Source organism: Ursus arctos, unplaced genomic scaffold, assembly GCF_023065955.2.
Source record: "Ursus arctos isolate Adak ecotype North America unplaced genomic scaffold, UrsArc2.0 scaffold_19, whole genome shotgun sequence".
Taxonomy (NCBI): domain Eukaryota; kingdom Metazoa; phylum Chordata; class Mammalia; order Carnivora; family Ursidae; genus Ursus; species Ursus arctos.
Window position 1 is genome coordinate 23,720,697 of NW_026622863.1, and position 22,369 is coordinate 23,743,065.

Genomic DNA, 22,369 nt, shown 5'->3' on the forward strand with positions numbered 1-22,369 from the left:
GGGATATGGAATATGTGTGTATTTTTTTGTTTATCATATTTCATCTTAAAACATTTACATAGCACTTACTGTGTGCCGGGCACTAAGTACTTTGCTAATATTAACTCATCTTTTTATAGTAAAAGGTACATTAAAGTGAAAAAAATAATGCAAGAAAAAAGATAATAAAAATCAAAATATAATAATCTGGAAAAGAATTTCACCATCTGACTGAGTATTGAATGAAATCTGATATGGTAAGAATAGCTGTAATAGGTAAGTGTGTACAAAGGATGTAAACAGGCTGTTCACAGAAAAAGAAATGCAGACAGCCAATAAACATGAAAGGATGCTTAACAGCCCTGGTAGGTAGTCTGGCTAATGCAAATTAAAACATAAGATAACCATGTTTTTCCCACCAGGCTGTAAAAATTAAGTGTAATCATATGCATCACTGGTGTATTTTTAACTCAGAAAAGTACCTTCTCAGGGTAGGTATTTAATAAGTGTTAGCTGTAATTATTCAACAATAGTTACTGAGTACTAGACTATGCTGATTACACCATGAATAAGATATGCCCCCTGCCCCTCTTACTCAGAATGTTTCCTTGTGCTCAGGCATTATTAACATCTGTTATATTAATTTCGATTTGGCGTTTTTCATTTCATTTTGTAGTTGAAGTCAAGTGATTTTGCTATCCTGAAGCAATTGCTGCCTTTGTTGGAGAAGGTCTCCAAGGTGTACCCTGACCCTGTCATCCAGGAGCTCGCCGTCGATCTCCGTATCACCATCTCTACCCATGGGGCCTTTTCCACTGAGGCTGTCAGCGTGGCTGCCCAGAGTACCCTGAACAAAAAGGATCCACAAGGGAAGATGGAGGAGCAGCAACAAACCAGCCATGAAAGTTACAGTGATGATTCTCACCTCAAACAACAGCAAAGCCCTGAGAAATCCAAACAAACGGGCCTGAAATCTAATGCTCCACTCATTCCTCAGGAGGTCAGGGGGCCCAGAACTATTACAAACCAGAAATCTGGAAGTGTAACCACAGACCAGCTCCAGGAGGTTCTTTTATCAGCTTATGATCCTCAAATTCCAACCCGGGCTGCTGCTCTGCGAACTCTTTCCCGCTGGATAGAGCAGAGAGAAACAAAAGCCCTTGAGATGCAAGAGAAGCTTCTCAAGGTGAGTAGAACATACTGGCAAAACACACGCACACAGAGTGGGGCAGCTTTCCAGGAGCCTTGACTGTGTATCAAGCACTGCCCCAGACTACCCTAAGGGAAATTGTGATTGTTCTGAGGAGGCAAGACATAGACACAGGAAAGGCTTAGATAACCACTTGAGACCACTCAGTTGAGCCTGGACAGGAAAGAAAAGGGGATGGAACAGCATGAGCTAATTCCCAAGAAGCTACCTGTTTTTTTCTGGCCCCTTTTAAGAGAGGAATTGTGCAGAACTGGACCTCCCCCTTTCCCTAACCTCCCGCCTTCTCCCCCCATCATAGTGAAGAAGCTGTTCTTTACATCAGAGATGTATGTGGGAGAAAATATATGCTTAGTTGAGGATCTTTTCCCTTTTGTGGGAGTTCTCCTGACCTCGGTATGGGTTAGAGATTAAGAGCAAAGGGTCTAGAGACTACTGATCAAAACCCAGATCAGTTCCTTGGATAAGTCCTTTAAATTTTCTGAGCCTCAATTTCTACATCTGTCAAGTGAGGGTAATAACAATAGGACCCACTTTATGTTGAAAGATTTAGGGGCACCTGGTTGGCTCAGTCGGTACAGCATACAAGTCTTAGTCTCAGGGTTGTGCGTTTGAACCCCACATTAGGCGTAGAGATTACTTAAAAACAAAATCAATCAATCTATCTATCTATCTATCTATCTATCTATCTATCTGTCTGTCTATTTATCTATTTATTGTTATTTTTAAAGATTTTATTTGTTTATTTATTTGACAGAGAGAGAGAGAGCACAAGCAGAGGGAGTGGCAGGTAGAGGGAGAGGGAGAAGCAGGCTTCCCGCTGAGCAAGGAGCCTGACGTGGGGCTCGATCCTGGGATCATGACCTGAGCCGAAGGCAGAAACTTAACAAACTGAGCCACCCAGGTGCCCCCAAAAACAAAATCTTAAAAAAAAAAAAAAAATTTTTTTTTAAAGATCTTATTTATTTATTTGACAGAGAGAAAGAGAGAGAGGGAACCCAAGCAGGGGGAATGGGAGAGGGAGAAGCAGGTTTCCTGCTGAGCAGGGAGCCTGATGCGGGGCTCAATCCCAGGACCCTGGGATCATGACCTGAGCCAAAGGCAGACACTTAATTACTGAGCCACCCAGGTGCCCCAAGAAAGAAGATTTAAAATAAAATAGTCCAGGGTGCTTGAGTGGCTTAGTCGGTTAAGCATCTGCCTTCAGCTCAGGTCATGATCCCAGGGTCTTAGGATTGAGCCCCACGTTAGGTTCCCTGCTCAGCGGGGAGCCTGCTTCTCTCCCTCCCACTGCTGCTCCCCCTGCTTGTACTCTGTCTCTCTCTGTCAAATAAATAAATAAAATCTTTTTAAAAAAATCTTTAAAAAAAATAGTCCACGTAGGGGCATCTGGCTGGCTCAGTTGGTAGAGCAGGCAGCTCTTGATCTTAGGGTTGTGAGTTCGAGCCCCATATTGGGCATAGAGCTTACTTAAAATAAATTTAAAAATAAGAGACTTTAGAGGGAATGAATGCAGCCCTGCTGACACCTTGGAAAAAAAAAAACAGTCTATGTAAAGCACTAGTTATAGTGATAGGCACATTACGAGCATCTAATAAAGGTTCACTGTTATTATTATTATTATTATTATTATTATTATCATCTCTTTCATATACTTTAGCCACTAGATTAAGAGTTATAATTCTGATTGAAAACATTCATCTTTAGTCACTAAAGTATTAGAACCAATAGTGTGATAATAGTAACTGCTATTGGGGGCGCCTGGGTGGCACAGTTAGTTAAGCGACTCTTGGTTTTGGCTCAGGTCATGATCTCAGGGTCGTGAGATGGAGCCCTGTGTCCAGCTCTGTGCTCAGTGCAGAGTCTGCTTGAGTTTCTCCATCCCTTTTCTTCTTCCCCTCCCCCTCCTCAAATAAGTTAATAATAATAATAATAACTGCTGTTTATTGAGCCAGATCCTGTATCTTTCAGATATTATCTCCAGTCCTCATAACACCTGCAATATTGGTATTATCCCCATTTTATAGATGAGAAAACCAAGTTCTAGAAATGTGCCAAGGATTTGCTGCCATTGAAATATTGCTGGAAACCTCAAAGTGTATATCTCCTTGGAGTAATCATCAAAAATATCCCTTCTTACAGCTATTTAGATGGTGAATGCTGTGAACATCTTTGGAATTTTCTTTGACTTATTTAACCTTCATCTTCTGTGCATGATTGGTCAGGTCCTGTCAATTATTTTTCCAAGAAGTCCCTCAAATATATCTGTATCTCTTCCTCTTTATTCCCATGGCCACTACCCCGGATTAAGCTTCCTTTACTTACATGATCCCCACCCCTTCCAGCCTGGCCCTCTGTCCAGTTGAACTAATTTAGCTCTTCCTAAGGTGCTGCAGTTGTGGAGACCACAAGAATCACTGTGCCAGCAAAGGATGCATCACTATATATGGAACAGACACCCTTCCTCCCCCCAGATGCCAAGCAGGAAGCACATGAGCACATGGCTCCCATCTTTCTCTGGCCCTCATTTTAAGACCTAAACTTAACATGTCACTGTCCTATCTTCTAGATAAGCAGTACCCTCTGCCTTGCACACCCTGTCACACCCTGGTGCATTCCTAAATTGAGAGATAATCTGTTGAAAATAATTTGTTACTAATGTCAATTGAAGTGCCAAGATTTGCAAAAGGTTTAAAAAAATAAATTAGAGGGGCGTCTGGGTGGCTCAGTCGTTAAGCGTCTGCCTTTGGCTCTGGGCGTGATCCCGGCGTTCTGGGATCGAGCCCCACATCAGATTCCTCTGCTGGGAGCCTGCTTCTTCCTCTCCCATTCCCCCTGCTTATGTTTCCTCTCTCACTGGCTGTCTCTCTGTCAAATAAATAAATAAAACTCTTTAAAAAAAATAATAAATTAGAACAGACTCAAGGTTATTCCAATAACATCTCTGTCACTTGCATTCCCATATACTTTCTGAGAGCAAGAGAAAAGGATCAAATTATAGCAAATATGCCATCAATTGGACCTAACCCCAAATGTGGCATCTCGTGTGGCATGACTGGTAGTCTCTTGTGACACAGGTGAGAATGTTGTCTCCCATGGGCAGTACTGGAGAAAATGTTGAGGATTTTTCTCCCAGATTTTGGTTTCCATGCCTACTTCTGTTATATACTTAGCCGCTTCAAGAAATATCTCCCCCTAACTTGCCACCCTTCTTTAGCTATTATAAAAATGGGACTTCAAACATATACACTGTTTCCCCTATAAGATTCTGAAGTCAGACCAGTGTCTAGCTAAGACAAACAAGAAGAAAGGCATTTATTCTGTTGAGACTGCTCTAAGGGGCTCTCAAATCTTGTTTGCTCTTTGCAAATCATATCACTGCTCTATTTTGTGGTTCCAGATATTCTTGGAGAATTTGGAGCATGAAGACGCTTTTGTATATCTGTCTGCTATTCAAGGTAAGTTAGTCCTGGTTAAAGGACTTTGAGTCTGTGGACCAAAGATTGTAGCCTGTATGTTTGCACAAAATCTCTAAAGTCATGGAACTACAAGACCGTTGGTCATTTTGTCCATCTTCCTGCCTCCTAGCTAGTACTCAATTTAAGTCATAATAATAATATTCCTGGATGGTTCCCTAAGGGTTCTAATAGAATTTCAGTGTCTGATAATGATGATGAGGTCTTTATTATTCTATAGATTAAAGCCCATTTCTTCTCATTCAAGGAGGTAAAAAATGGCTCCCACATTAACTCTCATTACCTTAACCTTTCATGTACTTGACTACTGGTAGAATGCACCCTTGCTTTCCCTTTAAACTAAAAGAATCTCATAGTATCTAATATTTTTTCATCAAAATGTTTTTTGCAATCATTTTATTTCTCTTTTGTGATTCTTTGTTGCTCTCCCCATCTCCATTGATTTGTGGGTTCCAAATCTTTTTTTTTTTTTTAAGATTTTATTTATTTTGAGAGAGAGGGAGAGAGAGAGAGCATGAGTGAGGGGGAGGGGCAGAGGGAGAAGGAGAAGCAGACTCCCTGCTGAGCAGGGAGCCTGATGCGGGCTCAATTCCAGGACCCTCAGATCATGATCTGAGCCAAAGGCAGATGCTTAACCCACTGAACCACCCAGGCACCACCCCCCAACCACCTTTTTTTTAAGGTTGTGGATTCCAAATCTACAGAGAGATGTCAGGAACAGGGATGTAGAGTAAAGGAACCCTTCCTATAAGGGTGAGAATCAGACATGGTGAGAAGGTCAGTTATCTCACAGCTTCTCTTGGCTCCACTGGTGGAGTGTAATTGTCAAGTGCTAGGACTCTGGGGGTGCCTGGGTGGCTGGCTAGGACCCTGGGGTTGAGTCCTGCAACGGGCTCTTTACTCAGCAGGGAGTCTGCTTCTCCTTCTGCCTGCTGCTCTCCCTGCGTGTGCTCTCCCTCTCTGACAAATAAATAAATATAATCTTAAAAAAAAAAAAAAAAGAGCTAGGACTCAGGGACAGACCACCTGGGTGTACCTCTGTTCCTCTGTTGCTCAGCTGTATGGACTTTGGCAAATTACTTAATCTCTCTGGGCTTCAATTTCATATCTGTAGAAAGGGGGCTAAATAGAAATGTAAAATGGCACAGCTAATTTGGAAAACAGCCTGGCAGTTTGTCAGAAAGATAAGCATAGAGTTACCACTTGACGCAGCAATTGCACTTCTAGGTGTATATACTCAGGTGGATTGAAAACGTATGTCCCCGCAAAAACTTGTACCTGAATATTCGTAGCAGCAATAGCCGAAAGCTGGAAACAACACAAATACCCATCGGTTGATGAATGGATAAACAAACTGTCCTTTATCCATACAATGGAATATTATTCGGTCATTACAAAAAGAAAACACTGAAACATGGAAGGGATGAACCTTGAAAACATCATAAATGGAAGAAGCCAGTCACAAAAGACCACATATTGTACGGTTCCTTTATATGAAAGTTCAGAATAGGGAAATTTATAGAGACAGAAACTAGGTAAGTAGTTGCCTAGGGCTGGCAGAAAAGGGGAAAGAATTGGGAGGTAAGAGCTGAAGGGTCAGTATTGCTTTTTGGGGAGATGGAAACATTTAAAATTGATTGTGGTGATCATTGCACAACTCTGTCAGTATTGTAGGAACCATTGAATTGTAAGTTGGCAAATATTATGATATGTGAATTATATCTCAATAAGCTGTTACCAAAAAAATTAAAATTTAATAGGTGGGGGAGGGATAAAACTCTCAGAGCTTAAAAAGATACGATGATTAAATGGAATGTGGTAGATAGGATCCTGGAACAGAAAAAGGGCATTTGGGAAAAACAAAGAGAATCTGAGTAAATTATGGACTTTAGCTGATAATAAAATGTCACTGTTAGTTCCATTAATTGTGACGAATGTACCATGCTAATGCAAAGTTAATAGGGGCAACTGGGTGTGGAACATATGAGAACTCTCTATGCTACTTTTCAATAATTCTGTAAATCTAAAACTGTTCTATCTTAAAAAGTCTATAAAGGGAGGTTAATATTAGGATTAAATGTGTTAATACCTTGAAAGTGCCTAGCACAGGGACACCTGGGGGTCAGTCGGTCAAGTGTACGACTCTTGATTTCGGCTCAGGTCGTGATCTCAGGGTCATGAGATGGAGTGTGACATCAGGCTCCACGCTCAGTGTGGAGTCTGCTTGAGATTCTCTCTCCCTCTCCTCTGCCCTTTCCCCCACTCGCACACACACACATTCTCTCTCTCAAAAAAAATAAAATCTTAAAAAAGAAATGCTTAGCACGCAGTAAGTGTTCAAATAGGGTTAGCTGTTATGAACTGAATGTCATCATCATCATCATTATATTACTACTGCTTCTATTGTTAGACTGCTGGATAATGTGGTGATACATGTAACTTCTCAGATCTAAAGTTTGAGTAGGCAGACTCTACCAGGTAGTTATTGCTATGTAACAAACCACCCCAACTCTGAGTATTTAAACAGCAATCATTTATTATCACTCAGGCCTCTGTAGACCAATGGAGGTCAGCTGATGTAGGCTGGGTTTGGGCGGACACTTCTGCTTTTCCCTGCAGGTCTGTGGGCCGGCTGCGACAGCTCTGCTGCGCCTGTTCCTGGTCATCCCTAGACCAGTGGCCGACCAGGGCATGTTGTGGTGATGGCAGAAGTGTAAGAGAATAAGAATAAACTCAAGAGGACTCTTGAGGCCTAAGCTTGGAATGAGCATCCTATCACTTCTGCCTCATACTGTTGGCTAAAATAAGTCAATGTGGCCTAGCCCAAAAGTCAAGAGGTAGAGAAATATAGTCCCTTTCGTGGGACAAACTGCCAGGTCATAGAGCAAAGGACATGAATTCAGGGAGAGGTGAAGAATTGAAGCCGGTAATACAGTCCTTCACTGATGTGTTCTGTTTATCTGCAAAAGGCAAGGTCCCCTATGAGCACGAGGCATGCTTAGGCCTTTAGTGGTTACTTATTTCTTGGTATAATTTGGGTACGCTGTGTACTGATCTGGTTAGTTAAAACTTAAGAGAAAGTGGAGAAAGTGCAGAGGGGCTAGCATACAGTGATAAAGGCCAGAGCTTTGGAATTCATTCTTTATTCAGCAAATATTTATTGTGCACCTACTGTATACAAAACACTTTAACAGTGAGTTGTCATGCCTAGGTTAAAAAGCAAAAAGAAAATTCCTCAGAGGAGACAAAATGACCACCCAAAGAGGTAAAAGGACAAGTATGTGAGAGCAGAAGCCGAAAGAGTAGAGGGTATCAAGAGAGAAAGTAACTACCCGCAGGTGAATGGGCAAAGAGGCCTGGCATTTAGATAAACCTGGGGCTCAGGGGCTCAGGAAGTCACATGACAATGAATGGTACTTATGGAAGCAAGATAAATCAATGAAGCAGGAACCTCAAACGCCTGTAATTAAGAAGTCTCAGAAAATAAGTCAGCTGGTACTTTTCTCAAGAAACTGTAATACTGTTATGATAAGAAGTTGTTTCTTGTTGATTAATTTTTTTTTTAGGACAGTGTTTTTGGAGAAGAGGAGGTATATCGTTCTCATGTGGCAACATTGCTGTTTGGAATAAGCTTCTTAGCTGATTAACCATTGAGCTCATTAGCCTCTAGGGTCTGCTATAAAAATCACAACTGTTGGTTTTATGTTTGTTTTTAGTACTTTTAATTGGGGTGCTAATCAGTTAGTAGCTAATTTGGCGATGAAGAACATGGGAGGTAGAGGTGTAATTTCTGTTCTCAGCTCCCCACAATGGACAAGTTTGAATTAATTGATGTTTTGGTGTTTGTAACATGCACTTAAAGGCCAAGGCCTTAGGTGAATTTCCCATTAAGAAAAGAAAGAGCTGAATTTTCCCACCTGCATTGCCAATGTCATTTGCCCAGGTGTAAAGCATGCCAGGAGCCAAGCCATTTTGGACTCCCAGACAGACAAGACCAGCCTACTTGTAAATGTCCTGCAGTACAAGGGGTGTTGGGCTGTTGTTTGAGTAGCATTTAGTTGTGGGGTGTGTGTGTCTGTGTCTGTGTTTAAAGTTTTCCTTTTCTATGCTAAGTGTCTCCATGTGAAAATTACAACATATCTTTTGCTTAATTTGTTAATAAATTGGATTTCTTTCATAATTTCTCACCAACTTTGCGGTCTACCAGCAGAGCAGAGGGGAATTTAATAAACTCATTCATTCAGCAGATACTTATCGATACCTGATGTAAGAATTTCTGGTTTGTGTATTATCTGTGCATCACAACAATCTGAGAACTAAATTCCCTAGGAGTTAAATTTTAGTTTGATGAAAGGCAATCTGCATCGCCTTTTAGTCCTACTGAGAAAGTGATGGTTGATTTAGTTCTCACAGCAGCTGCTCCGAGGTGAGTACTCAGTAGCAAGTCCTTCAGGCAGAGAATTATGTACCAAGTTCCTGAGTTCCAGTTTCAAGCCAGAGTTCATAAATAGAAGACCTAATCTTCAACTATGGCCATTAAGTGTCTCTCCTTTTTAGATTTCTTATAAATTCTTTTTTTTCATTCTTTGTTTTATCATTATTATTGCACAAATTAATGCATTTTCATTGTTATAAAAAATTTCATTGACAAGGAAATATATAAGATAAAATGTAGAAGTCCTCTTCTCCAAAATAGGAGTTTAAATATGTCCTTGAGGTCCCATAATGTATATTAGATGTTTGAGGTATTTTTCACATTTCAGTTTTGAAATAGATGTTCAATAATGAATATGATAAATAAGTGATATTCTTCTGGTAAGGTATTATAGTCAGGTTGTTTATCATACTGTGGATCTGCTCATGTGTCTTCTCAGTCACTTTCAATTATTTAAAGGACATTTTGAAAGCAACACCAGAGACAGATGCATTTCGGGGATCCAAGTGATCCCTGTCAGTGTCGAAGGATCTTTGGATAAAACTACCAGTGTTGTTGAAAAAGGAAAAAAACAAACAAACCAAAAACCCTAGGCTCTGAGCCAAGCATGGGAGGTGAAAGTATACCCATGTGTATAGTGAGGACAACCTAGACATCTTGACATGCCCAAGCAGATCTCACTAACTCTTCTGCCCTCTTTCTCTTCAGAGAAGAATTTTCATTTCTGGCAAAAGAGCCAAGGGGAGGGGAAGGCCAAAGGCCCAGAAGGGGGGGCGGAGGGAGGTGGATACAAGGTGAAATTGTTTTTACAGAGTTTCAAACTGAGCAGGATTACAAGTCTTAACTTGTCAGAATCTGAACTCCCTATCTCATTCTCAGATTTCTACCTCAAATAAAGTAAGTTGGGAAACCATTAGATGAAAACAGTTCTATCCCTTGAAGGACCATTTAATTGGATCTGGCATTGAAATTTGGAATGCAGGCTTGTGAAGTTTATCATCTCCATTTATGTCCTTGAAATGGGGAGATTACTTTTATGTCCTGACCTGGTTTTTGTACCACCTAATTAATAAATGAGCATTTAGCAACTGTCTCTCATATATGCTGTCTCGGTAAATCCTTGAAATAGTTCTAGGTAGAAGATTATCCCATTTTTTAAACTTTTTATTTGAAATATAATTTATACCTAAATCCCCCAATTTAAAATGTTCAGTGTTTTAGTGTATTTAGACAGTTGTGCAACTATCACTACTATCTAATTTTAGAACTTTTCATCATCTCAAAAAAAAACTCCATATCTAGTATTAATGAATTTGCATTCCTACTACCCTCAGTCTCTGGGAACCACTAAACTACTTTTTGTCTCTATGCATTTGCCTATTTGAGATGTTACATGTAAAGAGTCATACAATCAACATATGGTCTCGTGTCTGGCTCCTTTCTCTTAGCATGTTTTTGAGGGTCGTCCATGTTACAGCATGGATTGGTACTTACTCCTTTTTATGGCTGAATAAAGTACCACTATATAGATTAACCACATTTTGTTTCTCCGTTCCTAAGTTGGTGTCATATTTGGGTTGTTTTTACTTTTAAGCTATTATGAATAACACTGTTATGAACATTTATATACAAGTCTTTGTGTGGACATATGTTTTCATTTCTCCTGGGTTTATACCTAGAATTAGAATTGCTGGGTCATATTGTAACTCTGTGTTTAACCTTTTGAGGAACTGCCAAATTGTTTTCCAAAGTGGCTGCCCCATTTTACTTTCCCATCAGTAATATAAGAGGGTTCCAGTTTTTCCGCATCCTCACCAATACTCACTATTGTCTGTCTTTTTTATTACAGCCGTCTTAGTGGGTGGGCAGTGATATCTCATTGTGATTCTGATTTGCATTTCCGCAAGTGACTGATGATGTTGAGCGTCTTTTCATGAGCCTGTTGCCCATGTCTTTATCTTCTTTGGAAGAATGTCTGTTTAGATTCTTTACCCATTTTTAATTTACATATTTTGTCTTTCTATTGAGTTGTAAGAGTTCTTTATATATTCTGGAAACAGGTTTTTTATTCAGTGTGTGAATGGCAGAAAATATCCGTGGGTTGTCTTTTCTCTTACTAATGGTGCATTTGAAGCACAAAACTTTTTACTTTTGATAAAGTCTAGCTTACCAATTTTTTCTCTTTATTGCTTGCGCTTTTGGTGTCATTTCTAAGAAATCACTGCCTAACCCAAGCTAATGAAGATTTACTTCCATGTTTTCTTCCATGAGTTTTATAGTTTTCACAATTATATTTCGTCCATGAGCCATTGTGAGTTAGTTTTGCAGAAACTTTATAGCTAAACATTCTGAGATTTAGATAGAAGTCTTCTTTCTTTTCTTTTTTTAAAGATTTTATTTATTTATTTGACAGAGAGAGGGAGCACAGGCCAGGGGAACAGCAGGCAGACAGAGAGGGAGAAGCAGGCTTCCCGCTGAGCAAGGAGCCCAATGTGGGGCTTGATCCCAGGACCCTGGGATCACGATCTGAGCTGAAGCAGACACTTAACCGACTAAGCTATCCAGGGAACCCGGAACTCTTTTTTCTAAGAGGACATAGCAAGCAACTTGAACCCTTGTTCATGATTTCCAAATCTTTTTTTCTCTCCAATACACTTGGTTACTTCTTTAGAACTTTTCAAATAATGGTAGAAATTGACTCTATTTTTTGTGCTTTTAAGATTAAAAACATATTATGATTATCAGTAATATTTATTAAAATTGAATAATGCTTAATTATCTGGAAAGCTTTGCTTCTGTCAACAATACTGAAATATAATAAAAGACATGATAACCCTTTTATAGATGAATAATTGACTTTACTACAGTCACAAAAGTTGGGAGGATGGTGGAGATCCATTTCTTTCTTTTTTTTTTTTTTAAAGATTTTATTTATTTATTTATTTTTTATTTTTATTTTTTTTAAAGATTTTATTTATTTATTTGACAGAGATAGAGACAGCCAGCGAGAGAGGGAGCACAAGCAGGGGGAGTGGGAGAAGAAGAAGCAGGCTCATGGCGGAGGAGCCTGACGTGGGGCTCGATCCCAGAACGCCGGGATCACGCCCTGAGCCGAAGGCAGACGCTTAACCGCTGTGCCACCCAGGCGCCCCTATTTATTTATTTGACAGAGATAGAGACAGCCAGTGAGAGAGGGAACACAATCAGGGGGAGTGGGAGAGGAAGAAGCAGGCTCATAGCGGAGGAGCCTGATGTGGGGCTCAATCCCATAACACTGGGATCACGCCCTGAGCTGAAGGCAGACGCTTAATGACTGCGCCACCCAGGCGCCCCTGGAGATCCATTTCTTAGGGATTCCCAGTCCACTGTATCCTCTTACTGCAGCCCCGGTGATTGATACATGTGTGTATATCATATATGTGTATGTATACATATACATATACATATACATATACATATACATATACATATACATATACATTTATATATATATCAGTTCTTCTCTCTCTCCCTCCAGTTATAGGCTGCATTTCAAAGCCTGGAATACTTGAGTTTTACATTAGCCTCATTTTTCAAATATCTATCCAGTGGTTTCCTCTATCAATTGAAGATTGAAACGTTCAGATTTGCATCAGAATATTAGCAATTTAGGGGCACATGGGTGGCTCCGTCAGTTAAGCATCTGCCTTTGGCTCAGGTCATGGTCTCGGGGTCCTGGGATCGAGGCCCGTATTGGGCTCCCTGTTCTCTCTCTGTCAGATGAATAAATAAAATCTTAAAAAAAAAAAGAAAGAAAAGAATATTTAGCAGTTTTAGTACTTTTACCTGTAAGTAAAACATGAACTGACTACTTTGAGGTTAGTTCTTTTCACTCCCCAAGATTGCCCTGGATTATTGCCATGTAAGAGAAATGGCAGTAAATGTTATAGAAGTTACCATTATTAAGTGCCTGTTCTATGCCAGCCCCAGCAACCTTACAAGTTTGGTATTAGCCTTGTTTTACAGATGAGGGAACTGAGACTCAAAGTGTTAAGAAACCAGCCCAAAGTAACATCGATACTAAGTGTCAGCATCAGAATTTGAGTCTTCAGTCTCTCTAGCTCTGAAGATTATGCTCTTGCAATGGGGAAAAATAATTAGTCCTAGTTCACACATTGTTCTTGTTCCTAGGTACAATGGCTGAGTTCCCAGGTGGTCTTAGGTACAGGAGAACTAGGCCTGCCTATGGGAAATGGTTTCACTATAAATCAACCCTTTCTACAACTTAATAATATGCTGATCTCATGTTCACATGGTGTGTGTGTGTGTGTGTGTGTGTGTGTGTGTGTGTGTGTGTGTGGTTTTGCTCATTTGGCAATGTGTACAGTATTATTTTTTAAGCAATCTTTATGTGTATCTTTAAAATTCATCTTCCATTAGTGGAATGTGAGTGTGTGACTCACACCGCCTGTCTTTCTTCCTGCTGATGAGCATGATTGTTTCAGCACCATATCCGCAGACATTGTGAGTCAGGTAAACACGTAGCTTTCTGTATGGAGCTTATGATATTTGTTGCATTTCTGATTCCAGTAAATGACATTTAAAAATAACTTAGTTTAAAATGATATAAATGATGAGGCTGTGGAGAAATCGGAACCCTCATACTCTGCTGGTGGAAGCTGTAAAATAGTGCAGCTGCTCTGGAAAGCCGTCTGGCAGCTCTCAAAAAGTCAAACACAGTTACCATATGACCCACCAGTTCCACTTTAGATACATAGGCAAGAGAAATGAAAACATATGTCCATACAAAAGCTTACATATGAATGCTCATGGTAGCATTATTCATTCAAGTAAAGACAGCCTAAATATTCATCACCTGATGAATGGATAACTAAAATGTGGTGTATCTTACACAATGAAATATTATTTGGCAATAAAAAGGAATAAAGTACTGATTCATGATATAAAATGGATGAACTTTGAAAACATGGTAAGTGAAAGAAGCCAGACACAAAAGGCCACATAGTGTATGATTCCATTTATATGAAACGTCCAGAATAGGCAAAGCCATCGAGATAGAAAGTAGATCAGTGGTTGCCAGAGGATGGGAGGAAAGGGATGTGAGGTCGGAGTGCCTGATAAGGGATATGAGTGATGAAAATGTTTTGGAATTAGGTATTGGTGATCACTGCACAACCTTGAAAATATACCAAAAAGCACTGAATTCTGCACTTTTAAAAATACAATAATAAACTTGAAAAATTCGAAACAGTAGTTTTCATGGAGCCGCTAGGACTCTGAAGGGCAGATGGACAGGATTTAGGTGTGTGGAGCTAGGGTGAGGGAGTCAAGACCAAAAGAAAAGCAGAGGCAGGAGGGTGTGCAGGAGTGGGGCAAGTACAGAGGAAGATAAGCAGTTCAAGTCGTTAGTGGAGCAAAGTGAGCATGAAGGGGAGGAGTGGGATGGGACCGAAATGCAGAAGCTGTTGGAATGCCAAGGCAAGGCGTCCAAGCTGTTCTCTGTGGGCTCTAGGGAGCCTCTGTAGGCTTGCTCTTGTTGCAGCCCACCAGTAATTTCTTGGTGATGGGCTTCCTGGATTTGAAAGTCTCAAGCTTGTTGATGGTTATTACTTATGCTTCCTTTGTTCTTATTTTCACTTGTGATTTATTGAGTGCCAGTACAGACCAGATGTAGCTTACACGATTTCATTTACTCCTCACCACAGCACCGTGAGAGTCCATATCTTCATCTCCCCATTTTTCAGACAGAGAGGCCAAAGTTCCAAGCTGTTAGCAGTAAAAGGCCAACCAGTGAGGGATGGAGACCAGAATCAACTCCAGAGCCTCGTTCTACCTTCTCTGGATGTCCCTCCTCTCTCCATTCCATTTTCTCACCTCTTTTAAATCATCGTGGCCTCTGCTCTTGCACACAGTAAATTAAGCCCTGGAACCAGTGGATCTTGACATTTTCAGCTAAGCATGTAAATACTTCTTAACTTCTTGGTTTCCAGGGCTCATTTACCTCCTATTCATGTAAGCCAGCAGTCACAAAGGCAGGATTCAGGACCAAGAAGGCAGTTGTGAGATACCGTGGGATAGTCAGTTGTTTCGATGTCAACTTCACAAGCTATTAAGAAGGTGTAAGTACTTTCTCTACAGAACAGCTATTTAAGTTTTGCCCTGGAGTCACCCTGTCTTTAGTAGAGTTGGAATTTGCAGGCAAATTAAGGAAGATAAACTAGTGAGAGAACTCACAAGTAAAATAGCAAGTTTCTCCTTAGACTTATGTTTAAGTACGATATTACTTGACTCTCTGAAGGAGTCCATCTGTTTTACTGGAAGTGCTCTGAGGTAGTGGCTAGAGGGGTGTCCTGCCCTTGCTTTGCTCTCTCAAACTAAACAGCACGAAGCCTGTGTGCCCCTTTTTTCAAATACAAATTAAAATTCCTAATCTCACCAGATGTGGTTAAGATGATCCTTGAAACTGTTCACACACTTAATAAGCCCAATTATATTTTTTATTAACCCTGACATAGTTCCTTTTGTTGCTGAGTCATAAGTTTAACATTTTTAACTGATTGAAGCATCAATTTCTCCTTCTTTGGTCACGTCGAGATCTTGGGCAGTGGATTTGGGAAAAGCGCACGTAAATGGTGTCCGTACAGTTTTGGCAACTCCTCTTTAGATTCTTACATTAGGCCTTTGTACTCGGTTTTCCTGACCTTGTGGTGTCTCTGCTGTCCCTGAGGAAGCTGGAAGGTTGGGAATGAACTGAGCCTCAGGGAATGGATCACAGGCACTGAGCTACCAAAGACCTAATTAGGTCATCCCTCCTGCCCACCTGCCAGGGCATGATTGCTAAAGTTTGCTTTCTTAGGGGAAGTCTGTTTTTGGAAGCAGGTTTGCACTTGATGTCCAACTTCTGTTTTCCATTATTGGTAACCTGACTTTAGGTAAGGGCTAAAAAGAATTGTAAAATATCTTTGGCCATTTTCTTAATAGTTTAAAATGTTTATTCATTCATCCATAAAGATTTATTAAGCACCTACTGTGTGTGAGGGTACTGTGCTCAGTACATTGCTGAGAAAAAGTCATTCCCTGCCTTCATGAAATTTACATTTGATGGGGGGGGGGAGATGGCGGGAGGCAAGTGGTAGTCCAGTCATCGTGTGAACAAAGGTGAAATGTGGCTTTGACAGGTGCTGTGGAGAAAAGGTACACAGTGGTATGAGAGCCCGTGTTAGGGACATTTTACCTGACAGAGAGGAGAAGGAAAAAGTGACTCATACGCTGAGATCTGGTGGATGATTACGAATGAGCCTAGTAAAGAAGGGAGGGAAGAGTGCCCCAGACTGAGGGGACAGCGAAGGTGCAGTACTCTGGCAGGGAGGAGACTGCAGACAGTAAGGACTGCATGAATGCCTATGTTATATAGGACCCTAGATCAGTGAAGAAGGGGGTAGGCTGGGTGGGCTCAGGCCACCAGTCAACCCCACTCTCACTAGAGGGCTCTGCTTTCCTCTCTTTCATTGAGTCTCCTCTGAAGATTTCATGTGAAAACAAGGTTCTGTTGCTTTTAAAACAACAACAAATCTCTATCTCTATAAATCTCCAAATTCTTTTTTTTTTTTTAAGATTTTATTTATTTGCTCAACAGAGAGAGAGACAGCCAGCGAGAGAAGGAACACAAGCAGAGGGAGTGGGAGAGGAAGAAGCAGGCTCCCAATGGAGCAGGGAGCCCGATGCGGGGCTTGATCCCAGCACCCTGGGATCACGCCCTGGGCTGAAGGCAGACGCTTAACGACTGAGCCACCCAGGCGCCGCTATAAATCTCCAAATTCTGTTTCAACACACAGCCCTTAACTATTATGAAAAACATCCTCAGCAGATGAAAAAGGTAAAACCGTGGAGTTAATTGCGGCCAGTAGTTTTCAAATAATTTTTTTAGCAGTGGAATCCATTTTTGAAATGAGATCTAATGTGAAGATGTCAAAAACTCAAGTGATTTTTATTTTTTCTTCATGCCTTTTTTAATATTTTTCATATTTCATAGTATGAACATTTATTGCTTTTATAATCAGAAGATAATGTTTTTAAATTATGTGGCTGTTGAGAAAACCTGACTTGTTTCATGGTAACAAGGTTCAGGGACTAGCACAGATTGAAACAGATGGCCCCCTCTGTTGTAGTGCCCCCTGTTGACCTTTTCACAACTAGGGATTGCTGAAGCACAGGGTGACCGTGGCTTTTTCACTATGAGATTGTATGGTGACAGCAGAAACCTTACTGACAAACAGATGTTTTTCCCAAGTGGAGCTTTTCTTAATGAAATGGTTGCTTAGAAACCAGACCATAATAATAACTTTTCTATATTTAGTTTATAAAGCGATTCAGTTTGCAAAATTATTAAGTCAGAGAATACTAGTCAGATAAAATTGAACATGTTCATTATTTCTTACCTTGCAATTCAGCAACCAAATGGTTAAATTAGTAGCAAAATTTCTTCTGGATGTGTCTATCCAGATGCTGTTCTTAACAAGGACATACAAGGAAAATGACAGCTCAGCCACCCTGCTCTGCTCTTAACTGCGGTTCTCTAGTGGCACAGTGTGTTTGATCTTTCAGCAGCATGTATTAGGAGCTGTGACATGTAACACTTATTAGGTTGCTGAAAGGATCAGTTAGGTCAGTGGGTTAAAAATTGTAAAATGTGAAAATAACTTCAATTCATGTTAAGCTCAGTGAGACAGCAGTTTAAAGGAGGGGCTCAGGAGTGAAGATGCTTCTTTAGGATAACAGAATTTATAAGTGGAAAATATGACATGCTAACCATTACTAATAACAAAGAAATCTCAACATGTACCATATTTGTCAGGTGAATTAAGACATTAAATCTTAAATTCAAACGAGGCAAAACCTAGAAGAAAATATATTTCTGCCTTCCATTTCTGGTAATGATGAGACAGCTCAGCTGAAAACAATCATTATGTAGAGTAACATATTTAAAATATTTAAAAAGCACTGAAGAACTGATAAGAAAGCAGAGACGTATCAAACCAACATCTTAAAAAGCCAGAATTCTGAAAGGTAAACTGAGTGTAAGAACCTTCATTTTCCCTGAGGGCATTTGATGAAATTAAGTTGTGAGTTTCTAGGCTTTGAAGTTGCTAGTTGCAAGCCCAAACCAAACTTGAAGTGGGGAGTCTACTAGAAGACCTCCAACTTGAAGCTGAGACCGCAAATAAATACACCTTTAAGTGATCAGAGGAGAGGGCATTGTCTTGGCACTAAGCAGAGCAGGAGGCAGTAAGGAAAGCAAACCTGTGCCTGAGAGGTTGTAATCACTGAATAGATCACCTCTTCTGCAAATTTGCATTATTGGGATCCAGGAAATTTCAAGCAGGGAATTAGAGTTTAAAATTTCTTTTCTTTTCTTTTCTTTTTTTCTTTTTTTTTTTGAGAGAGAGAGAGAGAGAGTTTGGGAGTTGGGGGTTGTAGGGGCAGAGGGAGGAGAGAGGATCTTAAGCAGGTTCCACATCCAGTGTGGAATCCGTCCCAGGGCACAATCTCATGACCCTGAGATCTTGACCTGAGCTGAAATCTAGAGTCAGATGCTTAACCAGCTGAGCCACCCAGGTGCCCTAGAGTTCAAAATTTCTGTAGTGGTAACGTGTGTGGGCATCTTGTAGAAACAAGTATATCTCCTATGGAGGAAGGCATCTTCATCCTAGACCCCAAAGAATCCCCCTAATAATTTCTTTTTATTTTTTAATTTTATAGTAATAAAAATTTTTTATTGTGGTAATATATATAACATAAAATTTACTCTTTTAACCATATATATCCACAGTGTTGTGTCATAGCTATCTGTTTCCAAAAAAATAATTTTTTTTTAAGATTTCTTTATTTGAGAGAGAGAGAGAGCATGCACGTGCATGAGCTGGTGGAGGGGCAGAGGGAGAGGGGGAGAGAGAATCCCAAACAGACTCCTTGCTGAGTGCAGAGCCCGGTGTGGGGCTTGATCCCCCCTCCCTGACCCCAAGATCATGACCTGAGTAGAAGCCAAGCATTGGTCGCTTAACTGACTGAGCCACCCAGGCACCCCTCCAAAATGTTTTCATCACCCCAAACAGATACTCTATAACCGTTAAGCAATAACTCCCCATTCATTCCTCCCATAATAATTATTTTACATTTCATTATGAACAATAATCAGTACCTAGTCACAAAATACCCACACACAAAGAAACAACGATCCCAGCAGAGTAGATTAGATTAGATTTATTTATTTGAAGATTTTATTTATAGGAGAGAACATGAGCTGGTGGGGGGGGTGCAGGGGGCAGAGGGAGATGGAGAAGAAGACTCCCCACTGAGCAGGGAACTCGATGTGGGGCTCAATCCCAGGACCCCAGGATCATAACCTGAGCTGAAGACAGATGCTTAAACGACCGAGCCACCTAGGCGTGCCAGTTCCCAGAAAATTTTAGATGCTAGAATTGTCGCACACAAATTATGAAGTAACCAGGTTTATTACATTCAAAGAAATGCAAGACAAACTTGAAAATATCTTCAGGGATTGTAAACAACCAAAACTGATGCAGCAGATTTGGAAAATAACAAATAGAATATCTAAAAGTAAAAAGATAGAATAAGTAAACTTAAAAACTCAGTGGAACGGTTTTGCAACAGGCATACCTGAAGAGGGAATTAATGAACCAGAAAGTAGAAAGGAGAAAAATAGGCTGAGTGCAATACAGAGAGACAATATTTAGTTTATGATGGAGAAGTCAAAAAGGAAAGATTAATGGATTTGATCTCTTAAAAGTTTAAAACTCATTTATGTCAAAAACAGCCTTATTAAACTGCAAAATATAATACAGAAAAATTGGGGGCAAAAAAGACAGGCATCGTTCTGTAGAGACAGAAAGTAGATTCGAGGTCGCCCAGAGCTGGAGAATCTGTGCGAAGAAAGAAAATGGCAGCTAATGGGTAAGAGGTTTCATTTTGGAGTAATACAAATGTCCTGGAATTAAATAGTGAGGCTGGTTGCACAACTGCGTGAATATAGTAAAGACTGTATGTTAAAATGGTGAATTTTATGGCACGGGAATTCTTTCTCAGTAAACCTGTTTTTTACAAAAGGGACAAGCAAGTAGTTAATACCTTAACTACATAAAGAGCTCATAGAGACTGATAAAAAATATCCAGTAGATACATGGATGAAAATAAATAGGCAATTCATGGTAGAGGAATAATAAAAGAAATAAAATTTTGGTAAAATATTTGACTTTTCTAAGAAAAAAGAGGTAGATTAAAATAATAATTAAATGTAACTTTTTGCGACATTTCAAAAAACACAGTTTTGTTTTGTTTTTTTAAATGAGAATTCCCAGTGCTGGCCAAGGCACACTTGATCACTCTTGTTAGGAAAACCAACGAGGACATTTTTGGAATATAGCTTTGAAAATGTTCACGCCCTTGGAGCCAGTTACTTCTCTTTGGGGAATCTACCCTAAGAGTGTAAGTAGGAGGTGGGTGCCTAACATAGTTCTGTCTGTGGAACTTTTTCCACACTGAATAATGATGCAGTTAGCTCTTGGGCCGAGGCATAGCTCGTACTTGCAGAACCTCGTGCCTTTTGCAGCACGGCTCACTTGTCCCTTCTCCAGGAAGCCCTAACCCCACCCCACACCCTTTTTTGACTCCTCTCTCCCTGTGCTCTCATTATTCCCCAACTTGCAGTATCAGCCACACTGTCTTGTAATCATGGGCTAATTTGTCTCTTTCTCTAGACAGACACAGTCCTATAATATTTGTATCACTTAGTGACAGTATCTGGCACACAGTACACACTCTATGAATAGGTGGACGCATAAAGGAATTCTTTCCATTGCCTTTATTTAAAGATGTTTTCCAAACATTATGATGTATGCCACAGCTGCAGAGTACTTCTGTATATTCTTATATAACCGATTTGGGTTCTTTTTGTTTTTGTTTTTTACTCCTTTCCCCCCACCCTTTTTTTTTTAGATTTTTTTTTTTTTTTTTTGAGTAATCTCTGTACCCATGTGGGGCTCGAACTCATGACCCTGAGATCAAGACTTGTCTCTCCACTGACCAAGCCAGCCAGGCGCCACCCTATCTCTGTCTTTTTAGCTGAAGTAAAATTTGAAAGAAATCCTTCTTCTTTCTAATATCCTTATTAGTATTACTTACAATATTACTATTAAAGTGTTGAGTGTTATCATTGGACCAACAGCCCTGTCTTGTTGGAGCTGCTCAATTTTCTAGTGTAAGAGCGGTGTCATCTGGGGTAATAAACTACCCCCTACCTCCCCCTTTTTAAAAAAAAATATTTATTTCAGAGAGAGAAAGAGAGAGAGAGAGAGTGCACAAGTGGGAGGTGGGAGACAGGCCGAGGGAGAGGCAGAAGCAGACTCCGACTTGATCCCAGGACCTTGGGATCATCAACTGAGCTGAAGGCAGCTGCTTAACTGACTGAGCCACCCAGGTGCCCCTCCATCCTCCCTTAAAAAAGAAAGCTGTTAAAACGAAATTGTTCACAATAAAAACTCTGTGTGAAAAAGAGAGAGAGAGTGTGTGTGTGCGTGTGTGTGTGCGTGCACGTATGCGCGATTCAAGGAATGGTGTACGAATGAGAGGGCTCTAAAATATTTGTGTCGATTTCAGGTGATTTTTTTTTTAAACTGCTTAACTGGGATATAATTCATATATCATACAATATGCCCTTTTTAATTGTAAAATACAATAGCTGTTAGTATATTCACAGAGTTGTACCTCTGTCACCACAATCAGTTTTACAACATCTTCATGATCTTGAAGAGAGATCCTGTGCCCTTCCTCCCATACCTCCCGAAGGTGATTTTTATTTGACTTTCTTCTGTGCTTTTCTCTAGTATTTGAATCTTTTACCGTGACCGTGTATTATTTATACCACCAGGGGAAAAAAAACCAGTCAAGTTCTTTTGATTGTGCAAGCAAATTTTTTAAAGGTTTCTCCTTTCCCCTCTATTTATGGGTGCCCTACTTAGCCCAGGGATTTTAACCTGAGGGCTGTATGGACTCCTAGAGGGTCCATGACTAGGTTTATAGGCGAAGTGTTTGTGTGTGTGCGTTTGTGCCTTTATCAGGGGAGAAGGGGCTCTTTGGGTGAAGTTCAATAGTAGCTCTGTCTGGTTTCCATGTGAAACTACAGTTTAAGTCCTGCACGTCACAGTTATTGATTTGACAACCCTTTCAAAGCAAGTCCTCGCCTGGAGTGCCTGTCAC

The 22,369-nt window shown here is 40.3% G+C and overlaps 1 protein-coding gene across 2 annotated transcripts in view; it reads left to right on the forward strand.

Moving 5' to 3' along the window:
• The window catches only part of HAS3 (hyaluronan synthase 3), a 203,306-nt gene that overhangs the window by 68,864 nt on the left and 112,073 nt on the right, over positions 1-22,369 (forward strand). For both annotated transcript variants that reach the window (XM_026495093.4, XM_048223560.2), the window contains exons 13-14: positions 656-1,165; positions 4,587-4,644. In XM_026495093.4, the coding sequence (XP_026350878.2) occupies positions 656-1,165; positions 4,587-4,644 (568 nt within the window). The remainder of the gene's footprint in view (positions 1-655; positions 1,166-4,586; positions 4,645-22,369) is intronic.